The following is a 26,829-nucleotide window of genomic DNA, read 5'->3' on the forward strand; positions in this document are numbered from 1 at the left end:
TCCTCTGCCACCATATTTGAATGGGATGAGATACAAGGTCTTCACACGAGACGTTCTTCCAAAACTGTTAGAGAATGTACCACTTATCGTGCGTCGTCAGGTGTAGATGCAACTACGCGAAGCACCTGCACACTTTTCTCTTCAAGTATATGTGTCATACTAAATGGCACATATCCCGGGCGTTGAATCGGAAGTAAAGGTCCAATTGATTGGCCACCCTGCTCCCCTGATGTGACGCCTCTTGATTTGTTCCTCTGAGACCATATCAAAATCCTCGTGTATGATACACCAGCTCCCGACTTCTGTCAACGTCGCCTTCCAGTGAGGAATTCTGTTCTTCTATGAAACTGCTTTTACGCAGCTGATGAAATCGGGATATTCGGCCCCCTGAGTAGTCTTTATACTTTTTTGGATGTCTTTCAGTTTATTTTGTGAGTGTTTGCTCTTCTGGGCTGAATTTCAATTTGTGGACTTCGAATTCTGATGTATGTTTCTGACTGTATAGTTTTCAGAACTTCTAGAAAATTATGTAGATGGAGATGGTAGAAGTTGGAATTGAGGGAAGAATGAAAATATTTACAGGAATTCGTGTATGTGATGTAGGGGACCATACTTGTGGAGGAAATTAACTTCGTTGGGCGATATAACTATCCACTAAGTAATCGCAGAACTCGTGTCAAGGTTTTGCTGCTGTGGTTTTATTGCCATTAACTCATCATTGAAGCACTCACTTACCTCATCCGGTTGAAGAAGAGGAAGTCTACAGCTGCAGTTTAAGCATTTTCCGATTTCAGAGTCGCCATTGATGTAATCTTGTGCAAGACCAAGTTGTTGCATTTTGCGAAACCATTCTTAGCCAAAATGAAAGCGGCTTCCTTGAATGTTGGACTGTGTAAAAATTTCCTGGATTGCATTTTTTGTTGCGATTTCAAAATCTACAACGAACTCCGATGGGTTAACACCAATATCTTTTAGTTTTTTTTTTTTAATAACTGAACATAAATATCAGAGTTTTTATCTCGCAAGAGAGCAAACAGTAACGGCATATAGTGTTATTTTCTAGTGCATATACTGTAGAAATATAGTTGCATATAGTGATAGAAATATTGGGGGATAGTATTTGAAATTTCCATCCACATACACTCTTTTTATTCATTAAATCATGCTATGAAAAGTTTCATATAAAAAATTTTATCTCGAAAAGGAAGCAGAAACGAGCAAAATTGTATTAAATACATTAAATTTTGTTTGAAATATCTCAAAGAATAACTCCGTGAGATTAATAACATTTCTTACGGTTCATAATGTTTATTTTTTTGTACAAATTTTGACTTGTTCCACACCTCAAAGCTACAATGCTGATATGATGAAGGCTGGGTGGAGCGGAGAAAAATTCTCTCCGGCACCGGGAACCGAACCCGGGTGTTCAGCGCTACGCCTTATCCACTAAGCCACACCGGATTCCAGTCCCGATGTCGGATAGAATCCCCTCAGTTTAAGTTCTATCTCTCAGTTTCCCTTTAGTAGCCAACCCTCATGCACTGTGTCACAGATGTGTGACAGTGGCACAATGTCCAACGCACTATGTGCAGAGGTGCACTGAATACGAGTACTTGGCCGGGATCTGACGGAATGAGCGCCGTCTTAAATAACTAAATGATTATTTAGGCATGTCATAGTATTGCGATGTACCGAAGTAAAAGGTAAAGGTATCCCCGTAACATGCCATGAAGGCACTTGGGGGGCATGAAGGTAGAGCCCCATGCTTTCCATGACCTCGGCACTAGACTGAGGTGGTGTGGTCGGCACCACGCTCTGACCGCCTTTTACCCTCGGGAAAGACCCGGTACTCAATTTTATAGGAGGCTGACTGAACCTCCGAAGTACGTATGATATTTCCGTGCACGAATTCTGCATTACATTACCATATGATGAAAGATGGGTGGAGAGGAGAAAAATTCTCTCCAGCACCGGGACCCGAATTCCTGCACGGGAATATCATACGTACTTCGGTACATCCAATAATACAATGCTGATGCAAGATGTGTGGAATAGAATAAATTTAATGAAAATAAAAAACAATTACGCAAGTGACAGACACTTATTTGATTTCTTTAAAACTTTTAACATTCGGTCTATTTACCCATTGTTCCATGCATTAAAATAACTGACATTCTACATTATGCAAAATCATCATCATCATCATAATTATTATTATTATTATTATTATTATTATTATTATTATTATTATTATTATTACTTACTGGCTTTTAAGGAACTCGGTGCTTCATTGCCGCCCTCACATAAGCCCGCCATCAGTCTCTATCCTGAGCAAGATTAATCTATTCTCTATCATCATATCCCACCTCCCTCAAATCCATTTTAATATTATCCTCCCATCTACGTCTCGGCCTCCCTAGAGGTCTTATTCCCTCCGGCCTCCCAACTAACACTCTATATGAATTTTTGGATTCGCCCATACGTGCTACATGCCCTGCCCATCTCAAACGTCTGGATTTAATGTTCCTAATAATGTCAAGTGAAGAATACAATGCGTGCAGTTCTGTGTTGTGTAACTTTCTCCATTCTCCTGTAACTTCATCTCTCTTAGCCCCAAATATTATCCTAAGATCCTTATTCTCAAACACCCTTAATTTCTGTTCCTTCCTCAAAGTGAAAGTCCAAGTTTCATAACCATACAGAACAACCGGTAATATAACTGTTTTATAAATTCTAACTTTCAGATTTTTTGACAGCAGACTAGATGGCAAAAGCTTCTCAACCGAATAATAACAGACACTTCCCATATTTATTCTGATTATTATTATTATCATTATTAATATTATTATTATTATTATTATTATTATTATTATTATTATTATTAACTGAACTAGTTTAGATTGTGTGTTTTCTGTTCCTTCCTCAAAGTGAAAGTCCAAGTTTCACAACCATACAGAACAACCGGTAATATAACTGTTTTATAAATTCTAACTTTCAGATTTTTTGACAGCAGACTAGATGACAAAAGCTTCTCAACCGAATAATAACAGGCATTTCCCATATTTATTCTGATGATTATTATTATCATTATAATAATAATTATTATTATTAATATTATTATTATTATTATTATTATTATTATTATTATTATTATTATTATTAACTGAATTAGTTTAGATTGTGTGTTTTCTGTTCCTTCCTCAAAGTGAAAGTCCAAGTTTCACAACCATACAGAACAACCGGTAATATAACTGTTTTATAAATTCTAACTTTCAGATTTTTTGACAGCAGACTAGATGACAAAAGCTTCTCAACCGAATAATAACAGGCATTTCCCATATTTATTCTGATGATTATTATTATCATTATAATAATAATTATTATTATTAATATTATTATTATTATTATTATTATTATTATTATTATTATTATTAACTGAATTAGTTTAGATTGTGTGTTTTCTGTTCCTTCCTCAAAGTGAAAGTCCAAGTTTCACAACCATACAGAACAACCGGTAATATAACTGTTTTATTAATTCTAACTTTCAGATTTTTTTGACAGCAGATTAGATGACTAAAGCTTCTCAACCGTATAATAACAGGCATTTCCCATATTTATTCTGATTATTATTATTATTATTATTATTATTATTATTATTATTATTATTGTTATTATCATCATCATTATTATTATTATTATTATTATCATTGTCATTATTATTATTATTATTATTATTATTATTATTATTATTATTATTATTAACTGACGTATAGATTGTGTTTTCTAATAGGTTACCTTGAACGCTCTAATCATGTCATTCATTCGTGGTTCTGCTGCATGCACGCATAGTGAGGATCTCGATTGTTCTGTTGCAGCGAGGACGTGAAGCTGGGTCCACAACACAGCCTGCTGCACGTGTACTTCATCGACCTAGTGGGAACGCGTTACATGCGGAACATGTACTATACATGGCACCAACTGCTCGGTGAGTATACAGGTCAAGGGCGCGAGGTCAGCCTTCTGTCTTCGTATCAGTGTAATTTATTGTAATTTACACCGAAGTTTTCATCATCAGCGAGATTGTAATTTATGGATAATCGCCACAGTTAACTTCAAGGTTCATTTACTATCTAGTCCTTACTCTTGAGTAAATTTTGAGCACAATTCATATTCATTAATAGCAGGCACGTCGGAAGACACCATATTGAAATAATTCAGGACCAACATAACACAAGATTTACCTTTTATATTTTAATAAAGTTAATACTATTATCAGAGTAATGAAATAGTTTGGCGATAGTTCACACAATGAATATTCACCCAAATGACCCATGGAATTGTCGTAACGGATAATGCACCCAAATAAATTATTGAGCTAAGAGAAAATTAGAACAAAGAAAAATTTTAGTTGACTATTACACTTTTACTACGTCATACTACTTTTGACCAATAAAAGGCTACGAAAGGACGTCTTTCAACCAATCATGGCTGCTTATCACATAATTTTATCGCGTCCCTAGCATTTGTTTATTTTTATCATTACCCTAGCATTTGTTTCTTTGTTTGCCAACATTTCAAACTGCACTGGTCTGGACGTAAAAAAAAAAGAGCAGAAAATTGCAAACCACTTCAGTCGATGCACAGCAGTTTCAAATATGACTCGCATTTCCATTCAAGGACAAGAATTAATACAGATCACTGGTCATAGCTATGCATCTTCCCTGAAATCCTATTTACAAATAAATGAAGAGCGCCATTCGGAAATCCTGAATAAGTTGAGGAATACACCCTGTACATCAACGAGTTCCACTTCTTTTATGCACATATCCAATATATCAACTGAACCACCAACCATTAAAACATTCAAATTTGGAAATTGTACTTTCAATAATTGTTCCTTTTAAAATGATTCATGTTTATTTTTTATTTCATCATCTTTAATTAAAACTTTTCTTGTTTATTTCATCATTCCTAATTAAAACTTTTCTAACACTTGTTTATATTGTTTAGGTTATGTTATAGCTTCTGCTATATGATATTATGGATAGTTACGTATCAGAGATTGTTTAATACTAAGATTTATTGAAAATAATCTGTCAAGTGACGTTGATTACTGGGATCCGCTACTGTTGCTGCTACTGCTACCACCACCACTACCATTATTATTATATTATTATATTATTATTATTATTATTATTATTATTATTATTATTATTATTATTAAGTTCTTTTAGACTGATGAAGCATATTACTACAGAATATATTTGTACAAAATTTAATGAACTATAAATCAACAGGATGTACACGTACGAACAAGGGTTTAAAGTAGCATATAGAACGAACAAACGAGATAAGGGGCATGTTCCTGTTCTCCGCGGGAGGAATTAATCTCTTCTTACATACCGGAAATCGAATTCGTATATTCGTATCCGCTAGCTTCATAAAAGAAGAGAAAATACCACTCGAGCTACCACGAAATATATAAAATTCTACAAAGGCTCCAATATTAAATCAGGAACATGACTACGCAAAGTGCACATTTATGAGGAAGAGCCTTCTTCCAGTTAATGTATTTGTTGAGGATATAATTAAAAGTAAATTATTTAAAAGTAATCCCAAAACATTATATAAATGGTATATTTAACTTCAAAAATGTATTTGTCTATTAATCGACTATGAATTTTTTTCAGTCCTTTTAGTGAACCACGATTTGAGAGCCAACATGGTTTTAAGATGAAGGATGGGTAGAGCGGAGAAAAATTCTCTCAGTCACCGGGACTCGAACCCGGGTTTTCAGCTCTACAGGCTGACGCTTTATCCACTAAGCCGTCGATCTGGTTGGCGAGTTGGTATAGCGCTGGCCTTCTATGCCCAAGGTTGCGGGTTCGATCCCGGGCCAGGTCGATGGCATTTAAGTGTGCTTAAAGGCGACAGGCTCATGTCAGTAGATTTACTGGCATGTAAAAGAACACCTGCGGGACAAAATTCCGGCACATCCGGCGACGCTGATATAACCTCTGCAGTTGCAAGCGTCGCTAAATAAAACATAACATTTTAACATTTCCACTAAGCCACACCGGATTCCAGTTCCTATGCCGGATTGAATCCTCTCAGTTTAAGTTCCACCACTCAGTTTCCCTTTAGTAGCCAACACTTACGCACTGTGTCACAGATGTGTGACAGTGACACAATGTCCAACCCCCTATGTGCAGAGGTGCACTCATTACGAGTGACTAAGTGGCAGGGATCCGACGGAATGAGCGCAGTCTTAAATCACTAAGTGATTATTTACGCATATCATATCGTAATGAGTGCACCTCTGCACATACTGTGTTGGATCTACCACTACCACAACCACTACCACTATTCTCATTTCCTCACGGCACATTAGCGTTTTATTCGAGGCATACTACTGTGCTGCGGCACACTGGTTGAAAATGACTAGCAATGATACACACATCAGTACGACGCCAATGAATTGTTTGAAATAGTAATGTATAATAATAATAATAATAATAATAATAATAATAATAATAATAATAATAATAATAATAATGTTATTGTCATTACAAAGAACTGGATGCACTTAGAACTTAATACCACTGTTAAGGACTTCAGAATTAGACAACGTTAAATTAACTATAAATTCTCCGCATTTATTAATCACTCTCAATTACGTACGAATAATAATTATTAATTTAATTAAAATTAGGTGTAGACGTAATATTTCGTTAAGATTTTCCTCGCTAGAAAACGTTTCACGTAAATCTTTTCCAAGATCATCTGACAAATCTACAGCAACTGATTTTAACATTGATCTCATGTTCTATACAGAGTTTCTGACGTAAGCCGTTCATTTTTGTTTAGGCAGCCCAAATATCAGTCCAGACATGTGGGAGGTATTTAATTACTTCGCAGGCGGAATCAGGATTGTGTATGAGCGTCCATGTGAATGTCTTCGTATGATAATGACGTTTAAACATGTGCGGTCAATCTGTTAATTATTTCTTTTCTTTCGGCTTTCCAACGTTTCTTATAGCCTCGTTTATCATTGCATAGTGTTTTAATGAATCATTTGCTCTTCTTATAGTCCCGTTTATCATTGCATAGAGTTTTAATGAGTCATTTGCTCTTCTTATAGTCCCGATATTATTTCTTAATGCGTAAGTTATTGCTTTTCTCATATATTCGTTTTATTTCACTCCAAGTACCTTCAAAGAGCAGACAACGTAGAGTTTTAGCACAATTTACTAATTCATTTAAAGATATTTTGAGTATATCACTCCTAGAGATACTACCATGAGAACGTCACAACCTGGGTAGACCAAGAAGAACACTGGATTCAGAATATGGCAGACCATATAGTCTACGACATACCAGATCGACGACAACCCGCACGGAGTTGGGCAGTATTGACGTATTCTGCTTGATGGAACATGTTATATTCATTCTTCTCTTGCTATGTTTTACTTTTGCTGTCACGAGTTTCAGAGATTCGAAACGTGAAAGCAGGATTCGAGCTTTTATATGTACTTCTATGAAACGTTCTGGTTCATGTGATGTTTTCGATGATTATGTTTTTCCGTTTTAAAGTAGATTTAAGTAGAATGTTCTAGAATTCCACGAAATCGGAAGTTCCAAATTAAAGAGTATGAAAAGAAGAACCGGGGATCGAAAGCTCACGGGCAGTCGAAATATTTATACGAGTAGAACCCATTATTCTGCCTGAGAGCTATAAACTACTATGAGAGATACGCGTATTAGAAATGAATGTTTCTTTCACGAAACATATTGTATGAATCGATATACGATATTAATCAGTCCACCCGTCTATGTTTATTTGTTATTTTAACTGTTTTCAATTATCATTAAAACTAAAATACAAGCGCTGCAAATTAGAGAATTTCAACGGCGAAAAGTGTCCACCCCTAGTCGTGTTGTAGCGTAATGCCTAAAAAATTTATAAACTGCTTGAGTCAGACACTCTCTACAAAGATATGTCACTGAAAGATAGAAGTATTAAAATAATTATTCATTTATTGTTGGAATTGCCTATATAAAGAGACAACTTTTCAGATGACTAGATACTTTCTTTCAAAAATACCGTAATTCAACTCTTTAAATGAAAAAATGAGAATGGATCCAATAACATAATACATATAGGTTGCGCATTCCATCAATGTCGAAGTTGAAGCATAACCTGGGCCGTGACTGAACAAATGAAGCTCTTTAATCAACAAATGCATTGTGGATGGCATCGACGCAACTCCCATAACTTCCAATGCTGTAATAGTAATATGCGTTACAAGAGCGGTATGTTAATGTTTTCATGTTCGAGGAAAAGATTGAAAAAGCGAAACGTAGTTGAGCTTTTTTAATTTCCGAGAACATGAAAACAAACATACCGCTCGTGTATCGTACATTATTTTGTGCGAAGATCGTTTATTACATACTTGAAAGAGGAATTTCTAATTAGTTGCAATGAAATCTCCATCTTGGTTTCTGTTCAATGACGGCAACTTTTAAAAACAAAAAGATCTATCTTCAACATTGTTGCTATAAAATATTTTCTGTGTTTACTATATTCCAGCAGGCCGTGATATACGTCTGTCTTCCCCCCCCCCCCAGTCTATAAATGCGAACTTAAAACAAACGGTAAAGTTATGTAATGATTTATTTTTCATTTTAATATTTTAACAATATTATTTATATAACATATTGCAGTAATAACATCGGCATCTGGAATCTTGTTGATTTTTTCAACGCTTCCTTAATGTTACTTGCATTACAAATGCAGTAACTTTTGTGGTGTTGTAGAGTTTACTTAATTTTTGCAAATATTTAAAAACAATAGTTAACAGTGCAATTTAGGTGAAATTGCAGTGGTAAGTTTCCAATTTATAATTATTACTATGTTAAACGTCTCTAAAAATATGTTAAAAGCCTAAAGCAGTAAAATGAATATGGCGCTTAAGCGGTAAGAAGAGGGAAATTGTTATGTGTGTTACGTTGGGAATACTGAATGTGGTATTTCACACTTACCGCGTATTGGTTTTGTGCGGAAAGCAAGCAAATACGCACGATCTCGCACAAATGTTACAGTTTTTCTCGATTGGTATGCAGAAAAACGTTCAACGTCAAAAGGTCAAGTTTTAAAGCAGTAAAGATAAAGACACTACTAGGCACTTGCAACTTACTGTGAAACTAAAACCAACAGGTGGTCCCCGACCAACATGAGACCATCTAGCAGCGCAGTTGTAAGAAATAAAACAAGTCAGTGAATGACATCTCAGCAACGGTTCCATCTCTCGACCCGCTGTAACTCTGTGCCTCTCCTTTCAACTTTTTGTCTTCCTTCTTATGTCTGCTTCCGTCCGTCTCTAATTACTCTATCCCATGAGTGTCCGAACGCATATAGAACCAGGAGATACTGCACATCAAGCGTGCTCTGCTAAGGTCAGTAACTTTCCATATAAAATAGGAAAAACGACCTTAAAGAATATGCGCTGAGGGTTGCTTACGACAGGGGTTACCTCGTACGAGTTACAATTGGACATCTGTGGTCTATCCCTTTGAACCTGTTTCAGTATAATTTCTTCTTTTACATTTTCTCTCTCTCTCTCTTTGCTTCATGCTTTCTTCTCGTGTCGTTTATAGTATTAAAACAAATTTCATAAATGCGTTTTATAGAAAACTTGAGAAAATACTATTTGCAATAAGATTATCTCCGAAGATGCAGATACTACTTCGAAGTTCAAAGGAATTGTCAAATTTCGAATAGGTTTCCGCCGCCGGTGCTTTTCTTTTTAATTTTCTGATGAGGGTCCGAGGCTTATTATGCCGATCTCCTTATTATGAGATGATTTGCAGAAGTCCTTCGGACCGCATTCCCCTGAGTACGTGATTCACTGCTTAGTGTGGTTTTATCGATTCAGCTACGTGATCCAGGTATAACGGAGTCTCCCTGTTGTACGCATCTTCCTCAGATCGATGGCATCTGTTCCAAAATCACATACTACGTTGTACTGCATCTATATTGACTTGAAGATCGCAGCACCATAGATAACATGATCTACCATGGCGTTATCTGTCCGAGGGAGTTATACAGAGCTAACAGATCAGCTATGGAAGCCCCTTCGGCTCATTAAAATCATATGCAGCTCCCCCAGATAGATGACACCTGTAGTCGAATCACGGCATCACGTCTGCTTGTTGATCTGAAACTATTGTACAGCTCGATTCAGCGTTAATGGCCTCTGTCCTTGGTTGTTTGGCTAGAGAGCGAGCTGTGTGTGTGCGTCATAAGAAATAAATTTAATCACAAATGTGCATAGGAGGGGAAGAAAAAAGAGGAGGAATCAAAATAATATCTATACTCGAAGCTGAGGGACACTCATGTCAAGAAAATATAATTCTTCATGACATTGTTTAGTCAACAGACGTAGTGATTAATAATGGGACGTGTGGAAGAATATTGTGTTTTAAGACGGAGTGTACCGCGACACGATAGGAAGTGTTAGGTGTTATGACTGCGCAGCCTGACCTGTGTGACCCAGCCCAACAGTAGTGATGAGTAACTCGCTCTTAGTCTATCTACTGACTTTTTGCAGGGTCCAAAATCCCTGAATCAAGCTGTAGATGATACTCGAAGTTAAAATTAATGAAGGCGAAATGAGTCCGTAGTCCAACACAGAAAGTTACTCAGCAATTCTTCTTTAAGTGGTTGAGTGGAAAAACCCCAACCAGGTAACTCGTCCAAACCAGAATTTTAACTCGGGTCCGCTCGTTTCACGGTCTGGAATTCTAACCGTTACTCCACAGCAGTCGACCGCCCCTGGGTTTATTTTACTTTATTCTTACAAGGCGTTATTTTTACACTTTATAATTTTATTACTGTAAGTCACCAGAATAGAAACTAGAAAGGAAAAAAGGGAACTGTACATCTCATGTAGTTCAGAGTAACGTGATGCGTCAAAATATCTTTAAGATGTGAAAATCGTATTGCGGGATCAAGCTCAATTATTTGTATCTATTATTAAAAACTGGCTATAGAAGCGCAATAAATAAAAGTAAATTCCTTATCTGTGCATAGCAACAATAGATCTTATAAAAATTAGGTGCAAAATAATGCATCAATTGAAGACTGGACATAAAAAGGCTGTAAGTGCCAATATGTTTTAAAAACTAATTTTTCCAAAATAGAGTCCATGTCCCTGGCTCAATACAGTAAGTAAAGAGGATACGTTCCATTGTAATTTTAGTTAGAATCTAGCTTCTCCCATAGATATGCAAAATGTATGATATTACAGTATTAGTTGCACAAGAAAGCCCTATTTTCTAGGGATTTTCTCTTTGGCATTTACAGCTCTTTTTATATCCAGTCTTCAATTAATTACTATTAGTAGCAGGGTAATTTATAATGGAGCTTTGCTGTAATCCCAAGTAAGTGAGCCAACTGTGCCGCACCTGTAGCTGAAGTGCTAGCTCGCTGGATCTTTCATCCAGACAACCTATGTACTAAAAAAAATCACTATTCTCCCGATTGTTAAATACAAAGAGATCAAGGGTTCAAATCCTGGTTGAGATAAGTTACTAGGTTGAGGTTTTCCCGGAGTTCTCCCTGAAGCCATTAAGAGCGAATGCTGGGTAACTTTCGGCGCTGCACATTGGACTCATTTCGCTGGCATTAACAATTTCATCTCACTCAGAAGTTTGATAACTACAGCAGTTGATAATGCGTCGTAAAATAACAAATAAAGTAAAGCGATCAAAAAAGGATTCTTTTTTTATTTCGAAATTTTCTAAATAGGAATTAAGATTTTATACTACTTTTTAAATAAAAATTATAGTATATTTTTCATTTTAAATTTTATTGTGAGCTATTCTGTGTCACAGGGCAAACCCAAAATATTGGTTCAGACTACTAAATTAAATTAAATTTCAAAACATTTTCACTGTATCGCATTTCAAATGAAACATACCGCATACCTAATTGAGAAATATTTCACAGATAATTCACTTCTTTCTCGACATCTATGTGTTCATGACTGCGGGGTTGTTTTCGATCTCTGATGATGAATTTGAATGACGTCATGTGCGTCAGGAATCACACCGGCAGCTGAATTGCGGCGAGAGGTGACAGACCAGTAGCGAGTGATTTCACAATCAGCGTGCACGGTGTATTACAGTAGCAATACCCAAGAAAATCGAGACTTTTTGGGAGGGATACATAACAACCCTTTCCGATGTCAAGTACAATTACGTGAAAATCAGAGGAGCCTGCAAAAAAAAAAAAAACCTGGTTTCGTTATTTCCAAGAAAGGCATCTTCTGTTTACCTAATAAGACTGGCAAAGCTCGAATGGAATTAATTCCAGAGTGGAAAAAGCAAGCAAATTCACCTCCCATCACAAGTCGCCGCACCCCACGAGATGATACAAATTATCTTATTAAGTACACAGAAGATGCCTTTCTTGGAAATAGCGAAACCTCGTTTATTGCAGGCTTCTTTTATTTTCACTTAACTGTACTTGGCATCGGAAATGGTTGTTATGTACCTCTCCAAACAAAGGCTAGATTTTCTTGGGAATTTCTGCTGTGCCGTGCACTCTGAGTATGAGATCACTTACTACTGGTCTGTCACCTCGCGCCACAGTTCAGCTGTCGTGTGACTCCTGACGCACATGATGCTATTCAAATTCGTTATCAGAGATCGGAAACAATCCTGTAGAACAGACTACATGGGACTATTACTGCCTGTTCAGGTTTCATCACATTGTTATGTGATAATAAACTTCGTTTCATTTAAGATGTTATTGAGATAAAGGAATGAAACTGATATAATTTAATGCATAATACAGACAGAATAAGAAATGAAGCTGTGTTGTATAGAGTGGGTGAAGAAAGAATGATGCTGAAACTGATCAGGAAGAGAAAAATGAATTGATTGGGCTACTGGCTGAGAAGAAACTGCCTACTGAAGGATCTACTGGAAGGAATGGTGAACGGGAGAAAAGTTCGGGCAGAAGAAGATAACAGATAATAGATGACATTAAGGTATATGCATCATATGCGGAGACTAAGAGGAAGGCAAAAGATACGAAAGAATTGAGAATGCTGGGTTTGCAGTGGAAGACCTGCTCTTGGGCAGAAAACTATGAATTAATGAATTATAAGTTTTCAACTATTTAGAGACGATAAGTTAGGATAATACTGTTATGAAAACGACAAAGAAAACCCATATCGAAAAAATCTAGTTTCACAATCTGACTTACATTGATTTTCCCCGGGTTCGAATCTCAATCTTCTGAAATGAGAGGATGCCAACTAGCTGAGCTAGAGCGAAGTCTACGAGGGTTAAAATTCAGACATTTTATGTATTGATTAATTCTTCAGGGCTCATCTCAACACAATGAGGTTTAAGTTTACTTCATATTAGCTGTTCTGTAAACATCGTACTCTATATGGATCTTGGAAACACTCCAAGCTAACAATGTGAAACACGTGTTTGAACAAACAGATGTTTCTGGTAAAATCCAGCTTTCTCAGAGATGAAATACATGCCTCTAGCGGTAAAATGTAGAGAGCTCAGATGCTTATTTGCTAATGAAGAGATCACTTCAATACTCATAGAAGAGGTTGAGCAGAGAAGGTAAACATTTAAACTCACAAATTAGTTTGTGGAAACATGGCAAGAAATTTAAGTTAAATTAGCACAGTATTTTCACTAAGTTGAATTCATAGCTTCAATTTTTAACAACCAATTAAGTACAGGTAAATTTCTATAAATACTACAGAAATATATACGGAGGAAGGTAAGAAAGCAGTGGCGGTTCGTGCCTAAAATGACAAGGAGTTCACTACTTTTATGATATTACATAGTTTTCCAACAATTTAAACAATTTGTCTTTTCTAAAAAATTAAAAAAATTCTATTTCTTTAAAGTAGATAATTACCTTACAATGAACCTGATGATGATGAATTATCTTTGAAAGAACATAGCGAATTTTCTTTACGTTATCATTCTGTCTTTAAATATTCTGCTTGAAAGCTGAGCTAAGCTGTTGCCTAACTTCTGTTTTTCCAAGGACTGATAAATCTAGGCAAGCATTTTTAAGAGCAATAGATTCTTCATGCGTCTTAATTCTCTGTGTCAAATGGTTTAAACCTGACACACCAGTGCATGTCCAGCTCGTATCTTTACCCTTAGCAAACAGCAGGCACGAGAAACAAAACAATTTATTTGTAGATTTACAACCACAAATCCAGCTGTTTATTTAATATATTTTATATTAGAAGCCCTGCAAAATGCCTTCCCTCGGCTTGTTTGTGCTTGCTTTAAATCGAGTTGAGGTAACGGCATTCCAAGCTTCTTTATTTTACACTTATCTTCCAAGATTAAAACTGAAAAATTTGTTTATAAAATATATTGAACACTATTCATTTTCTTTGGAAACGAACACTGGTCAAACTTACAGATGAATATATTAAGACTGAAACACCAAGGACGACCATTCTTATGTTTCCTCCATAGCGTGTCGGCTATTACGTCACTGGACAGCTGCGCTCACCGCAGTGCGCTGGTTTTTTTTTACCAGCGCATGCCCAAGTTTCCCATGCAGCATTCCCCCCTTATCTTTCGCTCCGCACGCAAGTCCAGAAGTTGTCTCGGCGAGGTTCAGAGGAGAAATTGAACCTCGTAAGTATGTATTCGATCTCTGCGATTCATACGTTTTCATACGACAAAAATACATCAGAGTCGCCAGTAAACTTATTAAAGATGAGCAAGAAACAAAGAATGATAGTGTAAATTATAAATAAATTTATTTAAACAATTGAATTGTTTTTCCTTGTTTTTCCTGGGGATTCTCTGAAGTATTTCTTAATATTGCTTAAAGACGATGTTCTTCAAGGAAGGCGGCACAACATTTAATTTATAATTTATCAACGTCTGAAAATCCTTTACCTTCTTTAACTTTTAACTTCAGTGACGTTCATAGACATTGATTTTCATTAAGTCGGCGAAGTAATGTTGTGAGTGGTGATCATGATGTAACTCTGATGTGTTGGATGTTATCATCAGATCCACTCATATCTCAAACTCTAATGATTATGCGTTGTCAATGTGATGTTTTATGTTGATTGAAGTAGAGGTTTATCGTCGTATTAAATTCGTGTCAAAGCAGTCTCCACTCCATGCGCCTATCTACTGCGTAAAGATGGGATGGAGTATGGAAAGTAATCAATCGTCGCTTTAAGGGAGGATAAAAGTAAAAAAAAAAAGTATGATAAAAATGAGACAAAAAGAAACAAATTAAAAGCAAACGAAATAACGCTACCCATTAGAGATAACTAAGGTAAACTTGACAATTTATTTTAATTCTGATAACTTACTATTACATCAATTCTAAGAGTACTCCACATGTATCGATAATTTTGTTACGTAATTAACCGATTATAATCCATTATTAAGTCAGGATAAAATCACAGTGATCGTGTGGCTTGGTAAATTTATTTAGTTTCATTTTTGGCAGTGATGTCAAAGCAAGCGCATTTTTCTGACCTTGATGTCGTGCGGGGGCATTAAGCGCTAAGTATGGAAGGAGGAAGGATTATATATATGAATAAGCAGCCTGTTGGATTAAGAAGACAGTGGTGTACAAACTTCAAACGGAACGTGAAATTTTATGTCATTTTTATATGCCTTCTTTCTGTTTGATATTATAGATATTGTTTGTGAAACAAAAGTATTTACACCAATTTCTTAATATTGCAGTTGTGTTTCAAACGTTAATAACATAATAAAGATTTAAGAAGGACTATTGACATAAATTTCATAGTAGTTTAACTATACTGTACTAAGTGAATGAAACACATCATTCATAAAGAAAGTGATATCCCAAGGAAAGAGATTGAGTGTGACATGGTAAGTTGGAATTGATATTGATGGTATCTTTAGCATTATAAAAGTAATCAAACTAATCAAAACAATATCACAGTAGAAAGCAAAGTTACCTAGGTATATGTTTTAACTGTAACTAATATTACATAACAAAACTCTTATCGTATCATGCTTTTAAGGTGATATTAGTGCGCAACTTCCTATCATCAGAATATGAAATTATTTTCTCGAAATCTGCTGAAGCTATAGAGCTGACGTTTTTGCAACACATGGGCACATATCTTTTGTTTATGTTGTAACAATAGTTGCTTTCTTAATTCATTTCCTTACAAATATTTTCCATGCTAATATTTTCCAAATTTGTAATACACTATCTTCAGTTATACGTATTTACGATATATTAGATTTACGGAAACATTGTTTTAGTACCTGTAAGGCTACTAAACAAACATATTTGAAAACTTCACTTTTCTGTAAAAAAAAGTAGAGAAAATATTCCTTTTGAATAAAAAAGCAAACTTGTGAAATATGAGCATTAAAAGTAAAACTTACATTTTTATAATGCAATTATACTTCTCAGACAAATCTAAAAATTAACACAGATACAGTTTTAACAAGTTCTCTTTCCTTTATCTATTGAATCAGTGCTGGCCATCCCTGTGTATAGCTCGACCAGGCGGCATATATTACCTCTTTCGTTCTGTCTCTTTCCTTTCCGCTGTAAAGCACTCTCCTGAGGTCTAAAGCGCGCGCTTGCGCCTATGCGTATCAGCTGACATGACTGATTTAGGGTATCACGGAATCATGTGTGAAGTAATCCTGCAAATTGTATACATAGAAGAAAAATTTATCAATAATGAAACTGTTTCTATGGACTTTTATGATAAATGAAACTCCTAATTAGAGTAGGAAGTGTGTTAGCGGCACTGACAGATAGCAGTATCACGAATGATATTATTTCCTTGAGAGTGTGAAGATGGACAACGCTAAAGATCGTGCTATCTCGAAGTAATATTTTTAAAAGTCAAGCCAAAATCAATAAAATAATGCGAGTTAGTATGTTTTATGTTAGATGTGTCTATGGCTTAAGAATTAACACGTTTGTCTTCCATCCACGCGGCCACGGCTCGATTCCCGGCTAGGTCGTAATAGATTTATGGTGCACAAAGCAGGCGGTGCAGAGAGTTTTTCTCGGGTTACTCACTTTTTCCTATTTCATCCTATAAACACTTCCTACACACTTTTTTTATCGTCTCCAATAGTTAAAAATAAGCTGTGGTGAAAGTCTTAGATGTAATATGGGCCTCCGATGAAGATGTAAGATTTAAGGACTTGGAGCCTGGGTTTCTGACATTCAACAGGTAGATCTACTTGCCTGAGGATTGGACCTGGCTTTGTCAAGGCATAAGTAGGATGACCCATCTGTCAGCATCGAATTCAGGAATGTCACCAGGCCACCTGTGGCACTTGGAAAATCATTGCATACCGGTACAGGATGTAACAGGACCTAACCGACAAACTTCGAGAAATGATAGATCACACAAAGAGAACATACAGGAGTGCGTTATCAGTGCCTGCCAGCACATCTGAGACTAATCAGGTGTGTGATTCCCCAAGACGTAGGGCAGAAGGATACATTACTATGAATGGACATCACATTTAGCACTTCTATAGGGATGATGAACAAGTGCTCATATCTCTTAAGGTACGAGTTTAGGCCCCTTATTTGTTCGAATTTTTTCTTGTTTCGGTGCATACTACCTCCTTTCAAAATATGGAATACTGTTTTTAACATCCTATATAAACAACGCACAATTCTGAGATGTTATCACTGTTAGAGTGGTAGTAGGAAGGAATGAGTAATTTTCATTTGTGGATAGAATATTTATGCATGAAGAATCACTTTGCCAGCGATCGTAAATTAAAGCTAGTAAGATTATGGCTAATGATGTTTGTACACGGTACTCCATTTGCCCAGAAATATAGTACGTAAGCTCTGGCATGAACTTCACTGTGTGGAAGAAAAATATGAAGAAGACAAAATGTACAACTCGGGCAAAACTCGTAGAATACCGGTACTAAATTGTTGTTTAGGGACAGAATGAACAAATGGCTAATTTACATAAATCATTAATTCAAGGGATGTCTGCAAAAGAACAACTATTGATGACTTAACAACTATTGAGGAGGAATAATACAACATTATAAAATGATGGAACTGTGCAGAACGTCATCTCTTGTCATAATGAAATGTTATATTTTGTATATAAAAAAGCATATTACGAATATTGTATGTCTGTTCTTTAGCTTGCCTGTATTAGTTCTGGCGTGAAAACAGATGAATGTGCCATTCTTTCAACGGTATGTTTCTACTCGTATAAGCCTATATGTACACAGAAAAATTGTCCATCCGATCAATTATAAAGCAATTTAGTGGATGGAACTGGCGAGAGAGTTCTTGATGAACGTATAGACGATATACTCGATCAACTCTTTCTGCTATGCAGGTATATAGGCCCTAAGATAAAAGAGATTAAAAGCGTGAAGCTTCTGAAAGCAAACTATTGCCAGCTTTGTGACACGCACACTCCAACTTCTAAAAACTTAATCTGTCTGATGTATGTTAAAAACGCTGGCTTTGATACTACACTTGAATATTTTTATATTATATAGTAGCTACGTTTTAAACTCGGCAACAGCATTATTTTCATTGTCACTACGTCAGTTTTTTCTACAATTTATCATTTCGCTGGGCTGGAAAGTTATTTTTAATATCTTCTAAAGCAAGTTTTTTCTGAATTATTCAGATTATGCGATAGGATGGAGAGAAAATATGGAGTTTATGGAAGCAAAATGTAATACCAGGGAAAATTTGTGGGGTGATGTCATAAAGAACAATGGAAAACATATTTTCTCTAGATTAATATTTAGAGGTGCACAAAATTTTGAAGTTCAGAATTTTTAGCGAGAGAACATTTTCCAGTGATTTAATCTGAACAGGATACCAGGAAAATGTTAAGAAATACATGTTAAAAGACTCTGCTGTATATTTTTGGTCCCACTGTTTCATTTTGAAGTGTCATAGAAACTCAATTTATAAGAAAATTGGGAATAATCACAAAACTCTTGGGTATGATATAATTAATATAATAAAATTAATGGAAATTCATTCTTCTTATGTTGCAGAGTATTTAAATCAGAATATATCTAATATTAATACAAGAATTCTGATCTATCCTGTATTCGCAATGCCAGAGGAGCTAAACCCATCACAATTACCTATCATGACGTAATGAAATATTATCTGTGGGTCAAAAATGAATTAAAATCTGACTTCAAATCAAAAGAACCTACTGTTGGAGAGATTTCAGGAAGAGTTGCTATCAAAGCTAAGGAAATCCAGGTAAAGGCATAAATTCCGAAAGTCAGTCATACCAGAATATTAAACTGATTCGCGCTTACCATGATCAATACACAAACTTAATGAAGCTTTGTAAGAAACGACATAGAGACGACTAAAATGACAACATTGCAAAATTCAAAGAAGAAGCAAACAAAATATTTGATATATGCAGTTGCAAATGCAAAAAGAAATTAATACTGTACATATAATTTTGATAAAGACCGCCGTGTTCCAAAACAAGAAAGAATGTTTTACTAGAGCAAAGAACAAAAAGAAGGATGATAATTGCACCTGTTGATTTAGTTATCACTCTGAAAGAAATGGAAAAGGAAACAAGAATAAATTCCAACTAAAAAGAAATAAATGGGCTGAAATGGAATTTTTGTCATATTTTATGTAAAATACTATATAGTTTATCCCTTTGGATCTTCTCAAAAAATACTGTATACTGCAACCCCAATTTAGAGTCTCCCTAATAAAGTTTAAATATGTTATTTTGCAGCAATTCATTATCTACGTAATATAATAAAATAATAGAACAAATAAATAAAGAGGCAAAAATAATTATAATTTTAAGAAACTTCAAAGCCCTTGGGGAACCTAAAAAATTAAATATATAAACTCCATATTTTTCACAATCCTATGTGAAAATACAGAATTTTGCAACTATTATATTTAGAAAACAGATAAAGAACAATTTCATGTATACTGTAGATTCACTCCAACCTATTATGCGACTCGATAAAATAACAGATAACATGTAGCAAATATACTCGAAATTATTGCATATGCTTTTTTATAAACATGACATACATTTATATGTATACCTTTAAGTATTTAGAAGATAATTGAAGTATTATTTTCGGTGCTGTTAGTGTCTTCAAATCATTTAACGCACTGTAGCAGACCTATGATTTTAGTTTGAAAAGTATAGGTAGTATTTGATTTGGTAGAACATGTCAACAAATAATGACTTTTCACTAAGGTACGACATTAATCAAGCAGCCCACACCTGTGGAGTAACGGTTAGCGCGTCTGGTCGCGAAATCAGGTGGTCCGGGTTCGATTCCCGGTCGGGGCAAGTTACCTGGTTGAGGTTTTTCCGAGGTTTTCCCTAAACCTAATATGAGCGAATGCTGGGTAATTCGGTGCTGGATCCCGGATTCGTTTCGCGGCATAATCACCTTCATCTCATTCAGACGCTAAATAACCTAGATGTTGCTAAAGCATCGTAAAATAACCTACTAAAATAAAAAATAAATTAATCAAGCAGTCACAAAAACTGCTGCATTTGATGAAAGCAATAGAGGAATGGAAGGCGAGAGTAGTACTCATCTCTCAACATGACGATACGTGCTCTCTTACAATAAGAAAAATTTAATAAAATCGTGAGTATGAGTAAGAATTTCATAAATTCCTTCATGTTCTGGATAAGGGTATAAAAGTGCTCATCTGGTAGGATATGAATCATCCTAACATTGCAGCCTAACTAGACTTTTTGTGCATCAGGGATGGAATGAGATCCGTGTCGATCGTGTTGTCCGATTAAGCCGACTTCGCCATCCGCTACGCTAAGCATTCTTCTCTAGCCATCAAATATGCATACCATACACCTGGTGGTGGTCTTAGGTACCTCACAGATCTTCATTTACTGCTATGTCTCCGTAAGAAAGAAGGAAAAAATCTGGAGGGCTGCGCTGCGTTTTTGCAGATCTGAGTCTTTTAGAAGGAACATCACTTCTACCACTTAGTCTCAAAGGAATATTATTCAGATGCTTATAATACACCATTTTGATTATTGCGATTCCTTGCTAACTAATGTACAGTAAGTTCACTCTTAGCTCAGATACTACAACGTGTTCGTAATGTGTGCATACGATTCATCTGCAATACTCGTAAATTTGACACATATCGCCTTCCCTCAAGTAACTTTCACGGTTGCGTCTGAAGGAAGGAAGAACAATACATTCACTGTCTCTTCTATTTAGAATCATGCATACTTCCACTCCGAATTATCTGCTATCGCGCTTTCAATTTCTTACAACTCTTCGAAACCGGAATCAAGAAGTTTTTTATCCCTCTTCACAGAAAGTCTTTATACTCATCCTCATACACTGCAGAAATACCTCGCCTTTGGAATTCGTTACCTAATGACGTCAGGGACTGCTGGACTAACACAATTCAAAATAAAATTGAAAAATTTTTCTTATTTCATGGTCTTTAGGTGTTGCTAGAAGTATTGATTTGTGTGTGTGTTTATTTTACTTTAGATTAAAATTAAAAGTTTCTTGTTTATGTTCGTTAATTAATTAGGATGTAATTAATTATGATAATCACTCATCTAAAGTTTGTGTGATTGCAACCTTTTACTTTGTTTATATTGTAATTTTTTCTATTTATTTCTATTATTGTATTTTTACTTCTGGTGGTGTGGAAGAGAAGGCCTGATGGACTTAACTACATCTAATAAATAAATAAATAAATAAATAAATAAATAAATAAATAAATAAATAAATAAATAAATAAATAAATAAATAAATAAATAAATAAATAAATAAATAATCACTATCATCGATCAATCTTAGAACAAACTGCGAGGAACATCCACTATGGCGGACAATAGATTCAGCATCACGAAAAGCAAGTGGTGCCCTATTGTGGATAGAGTGTTGGTGGAATGACGACAGAAAAGGGCGGGCTCTCTACGTAGTGCTGAGCTATCCGAAAAGCAAAACTTGAGCTGCTACGTCAGTACCAAACTAACTACTGTCTGAATAAGATATACTTTCCAACACGATAAATTTCATTATGGCAATACAAGACCTAGACTTTTTCGGGGAATGCGGGCGGAGATCAACTCTATGTTCTAATTCCTTCGGGAGGAAGTAATGAAATGAGTCATCTCAATGGATGGATTTGAAACCCTACAAGCACCCCAGCAACAGGCTCGAGCAGTTCTCTATTACAGTCGCTAGACCTAAAGACCAAGTTCCTAATAAAATAATCAAGTTCCGCTATAAATGTTCCCGAATGCCATTCAGGTGCATGTCCATGGAAACAACGTAAATTATATCTTACTGGTCATATCCATCTTGTATTATCGAAGCTCTTAGCGACTTGCTTTTTCATTATTCATTTTTCACGTATTAGTCAAGTTAAGAAAAACATGAAACGAGGGGAAAATTTACTGTTAAATCTGTGTGTTGGTGACCGAATCAGGAGTCGAACACAAATTATCTAAATGATAGGCTAATGGCCTAAACTCATAGACTATGCAGCAATCGCAGAGGTGGTTTTAGTGTAGTAGAGTTTTATTGCAGATAGTAAGAGCAAATGTAGCACTATTATTCCCAAAAATAAAATTTTAAACACCATGTGTATCTTCTAATAAATGTATTCATTAAAAAATTTACAAACCACAGAGAAATATACTGCAAAGGGAAGTAATATAACCTTCAAGCTGGAAAGAACTGGAAAATTATGAATGGAAGGAAGAAGAAGTACAATTTGTTTCCATGGTTATGTCCACAAATGGGAAATCATTTCGTACACTGTTAAGATTTTAGATTTCAGAATCACAGATAAAATTGTGAAAAGTGAAGACTGGATATATAAAAATATCTAAGTGGCAATTTTCCTAAAAATTACTCCCTCCGTTCCAAAATATAGGCTACATTTGTTAAAGTTCTCAGTAATGTAACGGAACTTTAATACATCTTCTAGATATTTATTAACATAAGGAAAACTAAAAAATAAAGCACATTTCATTCTGTGTGATGTCAAATTAATAAAAGAAAAAATAAACATTGTTTTGAGCGAGGCAAATTAACATAAAAACTGCAATAAATTACAGCCCGTTTTTATACGACTACTGTGCCTTAGATGTTCTATTCAAAATTGACTAGGTTGGTGATGCATTTTCTGCAACAGGAACAACACAACAGGTGTCCATTTGATTTCTGTTCATAATTAACTATTGAAATATTATAGTTTGATGCACTACAGAAGATTAGAAACATTCACAATTGCACTATCTGATAGTCCCTTCACTACTGAACAAAATACCACACCGCGCAATATATCATGCGCGCATGCGCAGTAATCAAACTTGTTTTTTTTTTGTTACTAGGCCTGTACCATATTTTGGAACGGAGGGAGTAGATTTTTCTATAAAACAATGCATGTCCCAGGGCTAACGCCAGAAAAAAAAAAGATTGAAGTCCTACCGTAATTAATTCAGTTTCTAGCTTGTCACATAAATCATGTAGGATGTAAGTTACATGGCAGTGTAAATATGGATGTACCAACAGCTAGCAGATCACTCAGTAATATTGCAGACGCAAGTGCTGAAAAAGAAAGTAATTGTAAAATGGGTGGGCAAAAAACAACTATTGAAAAAATGACAGAGGATTTATGAAAATCGCATTGATTGTGTGAAACTTCTATACCGGAATTAAAGTAATAAAATACAATACATACTTTCCTTAGGGCTAACACTGAGTACACTTTTTTAGTTTAACATTCCCTTGAACATTGCCTGCTCAATGTAATTTAAACTTTACTTATACAACACTGTTCATTTTCTACCTCTTTAATATCTGCAAGAATTTCTCCACGATAACATAGTACATAGAAGAAAGAGAATCAATGCCTTTATCAAATACCTTTTCAATATAGAAATAATTATTCCTTGTGCTGCTGCCTTTACTGCAACATAGCAGGCAATGGATTATGCAAGAAAATGGCAATAGTCTTTTGTTCCTATGGTACGATGACAGAGTTTAAAGAAAAACCCTTTGTTCTAAGTCAAAACGTTACAATTTCTCTCTTCTTGTATGTAGAGTATACACGTTTCACTTTCACAGGAAGTAACTTCTGAACCTAACCTATTAATGTTATTCTTCTCCAAAGCTTAAGTATATACATCACAACCAAATACACTTCCAGTGATGTCTCATCAGGAAAAACATTATTCCTACTGGGCTATTCTTTTTAAGAAAATGTATTGTGGACTTTCACCTTTACATACTTAACAAAACTGTTGTTGCTTTAAGGAACACAAAATGCTCAAATATTATTACAGTAGTTAAGAAAGATAGTTTTAAGAGCATCCTACAAATAAACCATGTTTCTCTGCTATTTCTAAACAAGTGAAAATGTGACAACAGAAGCAAAGTTTCCCTGAGTCTTCCATTTTGGCACTTACTGCCTTATTCACGTCTGTTCTTCAATTAAGATCAACATATATTATTATTATTATTATTATTATTATTATTATTATTATTATTATTATTATTATTATTATCCTTCTTCAGTCACATTCAGTCTTTAAAGATAATCACCAACACATTCGCCATTATCACCATAATTAATATTGTATTTCAATCAGCATCCATATCCCCAATATAGAAATAGACGGGAAAATTTTAGTCTCTTATTTAACGATGCTGTATCAACTACTAGATTATATGGAACAGTAATAGTGAAATTGTATTTGGCGAGATGAGAAAAAAATATTCGCCACTGATTACCTGACATTTGCCTTACAGTTGGGGAAAACCTCGGTTGAAAACTATACCAAGTAATTAGCCCAAGCGGTAATCGAACCCAAGCCCAAGCGCAACCTCGAATCAGCAGGGAAGCGTACAGCTCATGCATTATGTTCAGACACTCCCCCACTCTTCCTACAGAGCTGCGCACGAGATCGGATGAGTCTACTTAAGAATTATAGGGGAATGGGTTAGTCTTTGCCTTGAACTCGGTAGACACACGCCCGATCTTCCCTTCTACTCCTACCTCCTGCAAGATAACGTTGTTCCCCTATTGCGCATAGCGAGTGTCTTGACAAAATGCACGAGCTGTACTACCATCTCTTCTCCAGAGAACGCTACCATAAAGACTTCCAGGACAAACCAATTAGAACCGTTGGAGTTGGCCCGAATATCCAGGTACATGATAATAATTATGTCGTACTTCGTTATTGTTGTAATAAAACTTCCCATTTTTGTTGCAGCATCCATCGGCGGAATCCTGTCCTTGTTCCTCGGCTTCAGTCTCATGAGTGTTGTTGAGATACTCTATTTCTACACAATAAGGATTTACTGCACTGTGAGGCGACAGGCCGTTCTTTCTCATGAAGAGAAGATACCGACTGTAAAATCTGCGGGCACAGTGAAGCACTTCACTGTGTCACCACCGCGAGCAAAGACACCCGGGAACAGCACATTGTACAAGGATGCCTCGAATAGGAACATAAGACTGCACTTGTATCCAAATAATTTGTACAATAATTAGAGCTGACAACTCAAGTTTTATAAAAAATCAATATTGAATTTCCAATAAAAATTCTGTAAATCTTTGTTTGCTTTTTTTCACAGTCCACAGAAACATCATTCAGGCTAGTGCTCGCTCCCAATATCTATTTGCAAGTAGTCTCAATTCGGATAGACGTTTCAATAAAATTAGTTAAATTATCTTTAAAGGTTCCGCGCCGTGGCATCGTATCTAAGGCAACCTGTTTAGAATTCGCGTTACGGAATGCACGCTGGTTCCATTTATAATAGGCCTAATAGTAATAATAATAATAATAATAATAATAATAATAATAATAGTAATAATAATAATAATAATAATTATTATTTATTTTTTCTGGCAGAGTTAAGGCCGTAAAGCCTTCTCTTCCACTAAACCAGAGGAGTTCTCATGGGGAAGAAATTTTCTCATGAAATTTCGGCCAGTCTATGGGGCCGGTGCCTACCCAACATTGTGATGCACTTGGGGAACTACGATAGGTAGCGAGATCCGGTTAAGAAAAGCAGCTAATAGTAGCTTTATTGCGATACAAGCGTGGTAAGTGCATTATAACAGAATCGAGGAAAAGTTAGAGAAGCCGAGACACATGTATTGCATACCATACTATTTTTTGGCCGATCTTAACAAAAAATAAATTATTATTAATCGTTTTCAATTTGGATAAATAGTTTGTTTTTGGACGCTAACATTTTCATCACCGTTTGTTATTTGTCGATAGATGTCATTAATTTGTTATTGTTCGTATTTGTCGATAATTGCTATTCATGTGCTATTATTCGGCGACGATTGTGAAAATGTTGTAATAAAATAAATGATAGAAAGTTTAGTTTTGTCTTCAAAGAAGTAGGTAGGTGACACATTAATTATACAGCAATATAAAGAAATAGCATACATAAAATGTTTATAGGTAAAGCATTAATTATACATCAGTGTAAATAAATTGCATACCGGTATAGGTTAATGCTTGGATACGTATTTTACTCAATGGATGTTTTCGCGTTCAGCCACGACCCCACGAATGGCGCTTAGAGCAACAACCGGAAGTCGTCAGAAATGGTTTTCACGCTTACGTCTTATCTACATTAATTCCTGTTTTCTTACAAATCTCTACTCTAATAAATTAATTTAGAAAGAATACAAGTACAATATGACATTTAGTTATTTTCTCATAGCACATAGTGGTGCGCGACACTGATAGTTCCTTACTTTTTAAG

At 35.4% G+C, this 26,829-nt stretch overlaps 2 protein-coding genes across 2 annotated transcripts in view; one reads left to right on the forward strand and one right to left on the reverse strand.

Moving 5' to 3' along the window:
* Nucleotides 1-25,656, forward strand: part of LOC138700054 (sodium channel protein Nach-like) — a 198,292-nt gene extending 172,636 nt beyond the window's left edge. Inside the window, exons 10-11 of the mRNA XM_069826358.1 lie at nucleotides 3,876-3,985; nucleotides 25,317-25,656. Coding sequence (XP_069682459.1) covers nucleotides 3,876-3,985; nucleotides 25,317-25,597 — 391 coding nt within the window. The 3' untranslated portion in view covers nucleotides 25,598-25,656. The remainder of the gene's footprint in view (nucleotides 1-3,875; nucleotides 3,986-25,316) is intronic.
* The window catches only part of LOC138700056 (alpha-2Da adrenergic receptor), a 687,508-nt gene that overhangs the window by 533,324 nt on the left and 127,355 nt on the right, over nucleotides 1-26,829 (reverse strand). The window lies entirely within an intron of this gene.

This window comes from Periplaneta americana, chromosome 5 (genome assembly GCF_040183065.1).
Source record: "Periplaneta americana isolate PAMFEO1 chromosome 5, P.americana_PAMFEO1_priV1, whole genome shotgun sequence".
Taxonomy (NCBI): domain Eukaryota; kingdom Metazoa; phylum Arthropoda; class Insecta; order Blattodea; family Blattidae; genus Periplaneta; species Periplaneta americana.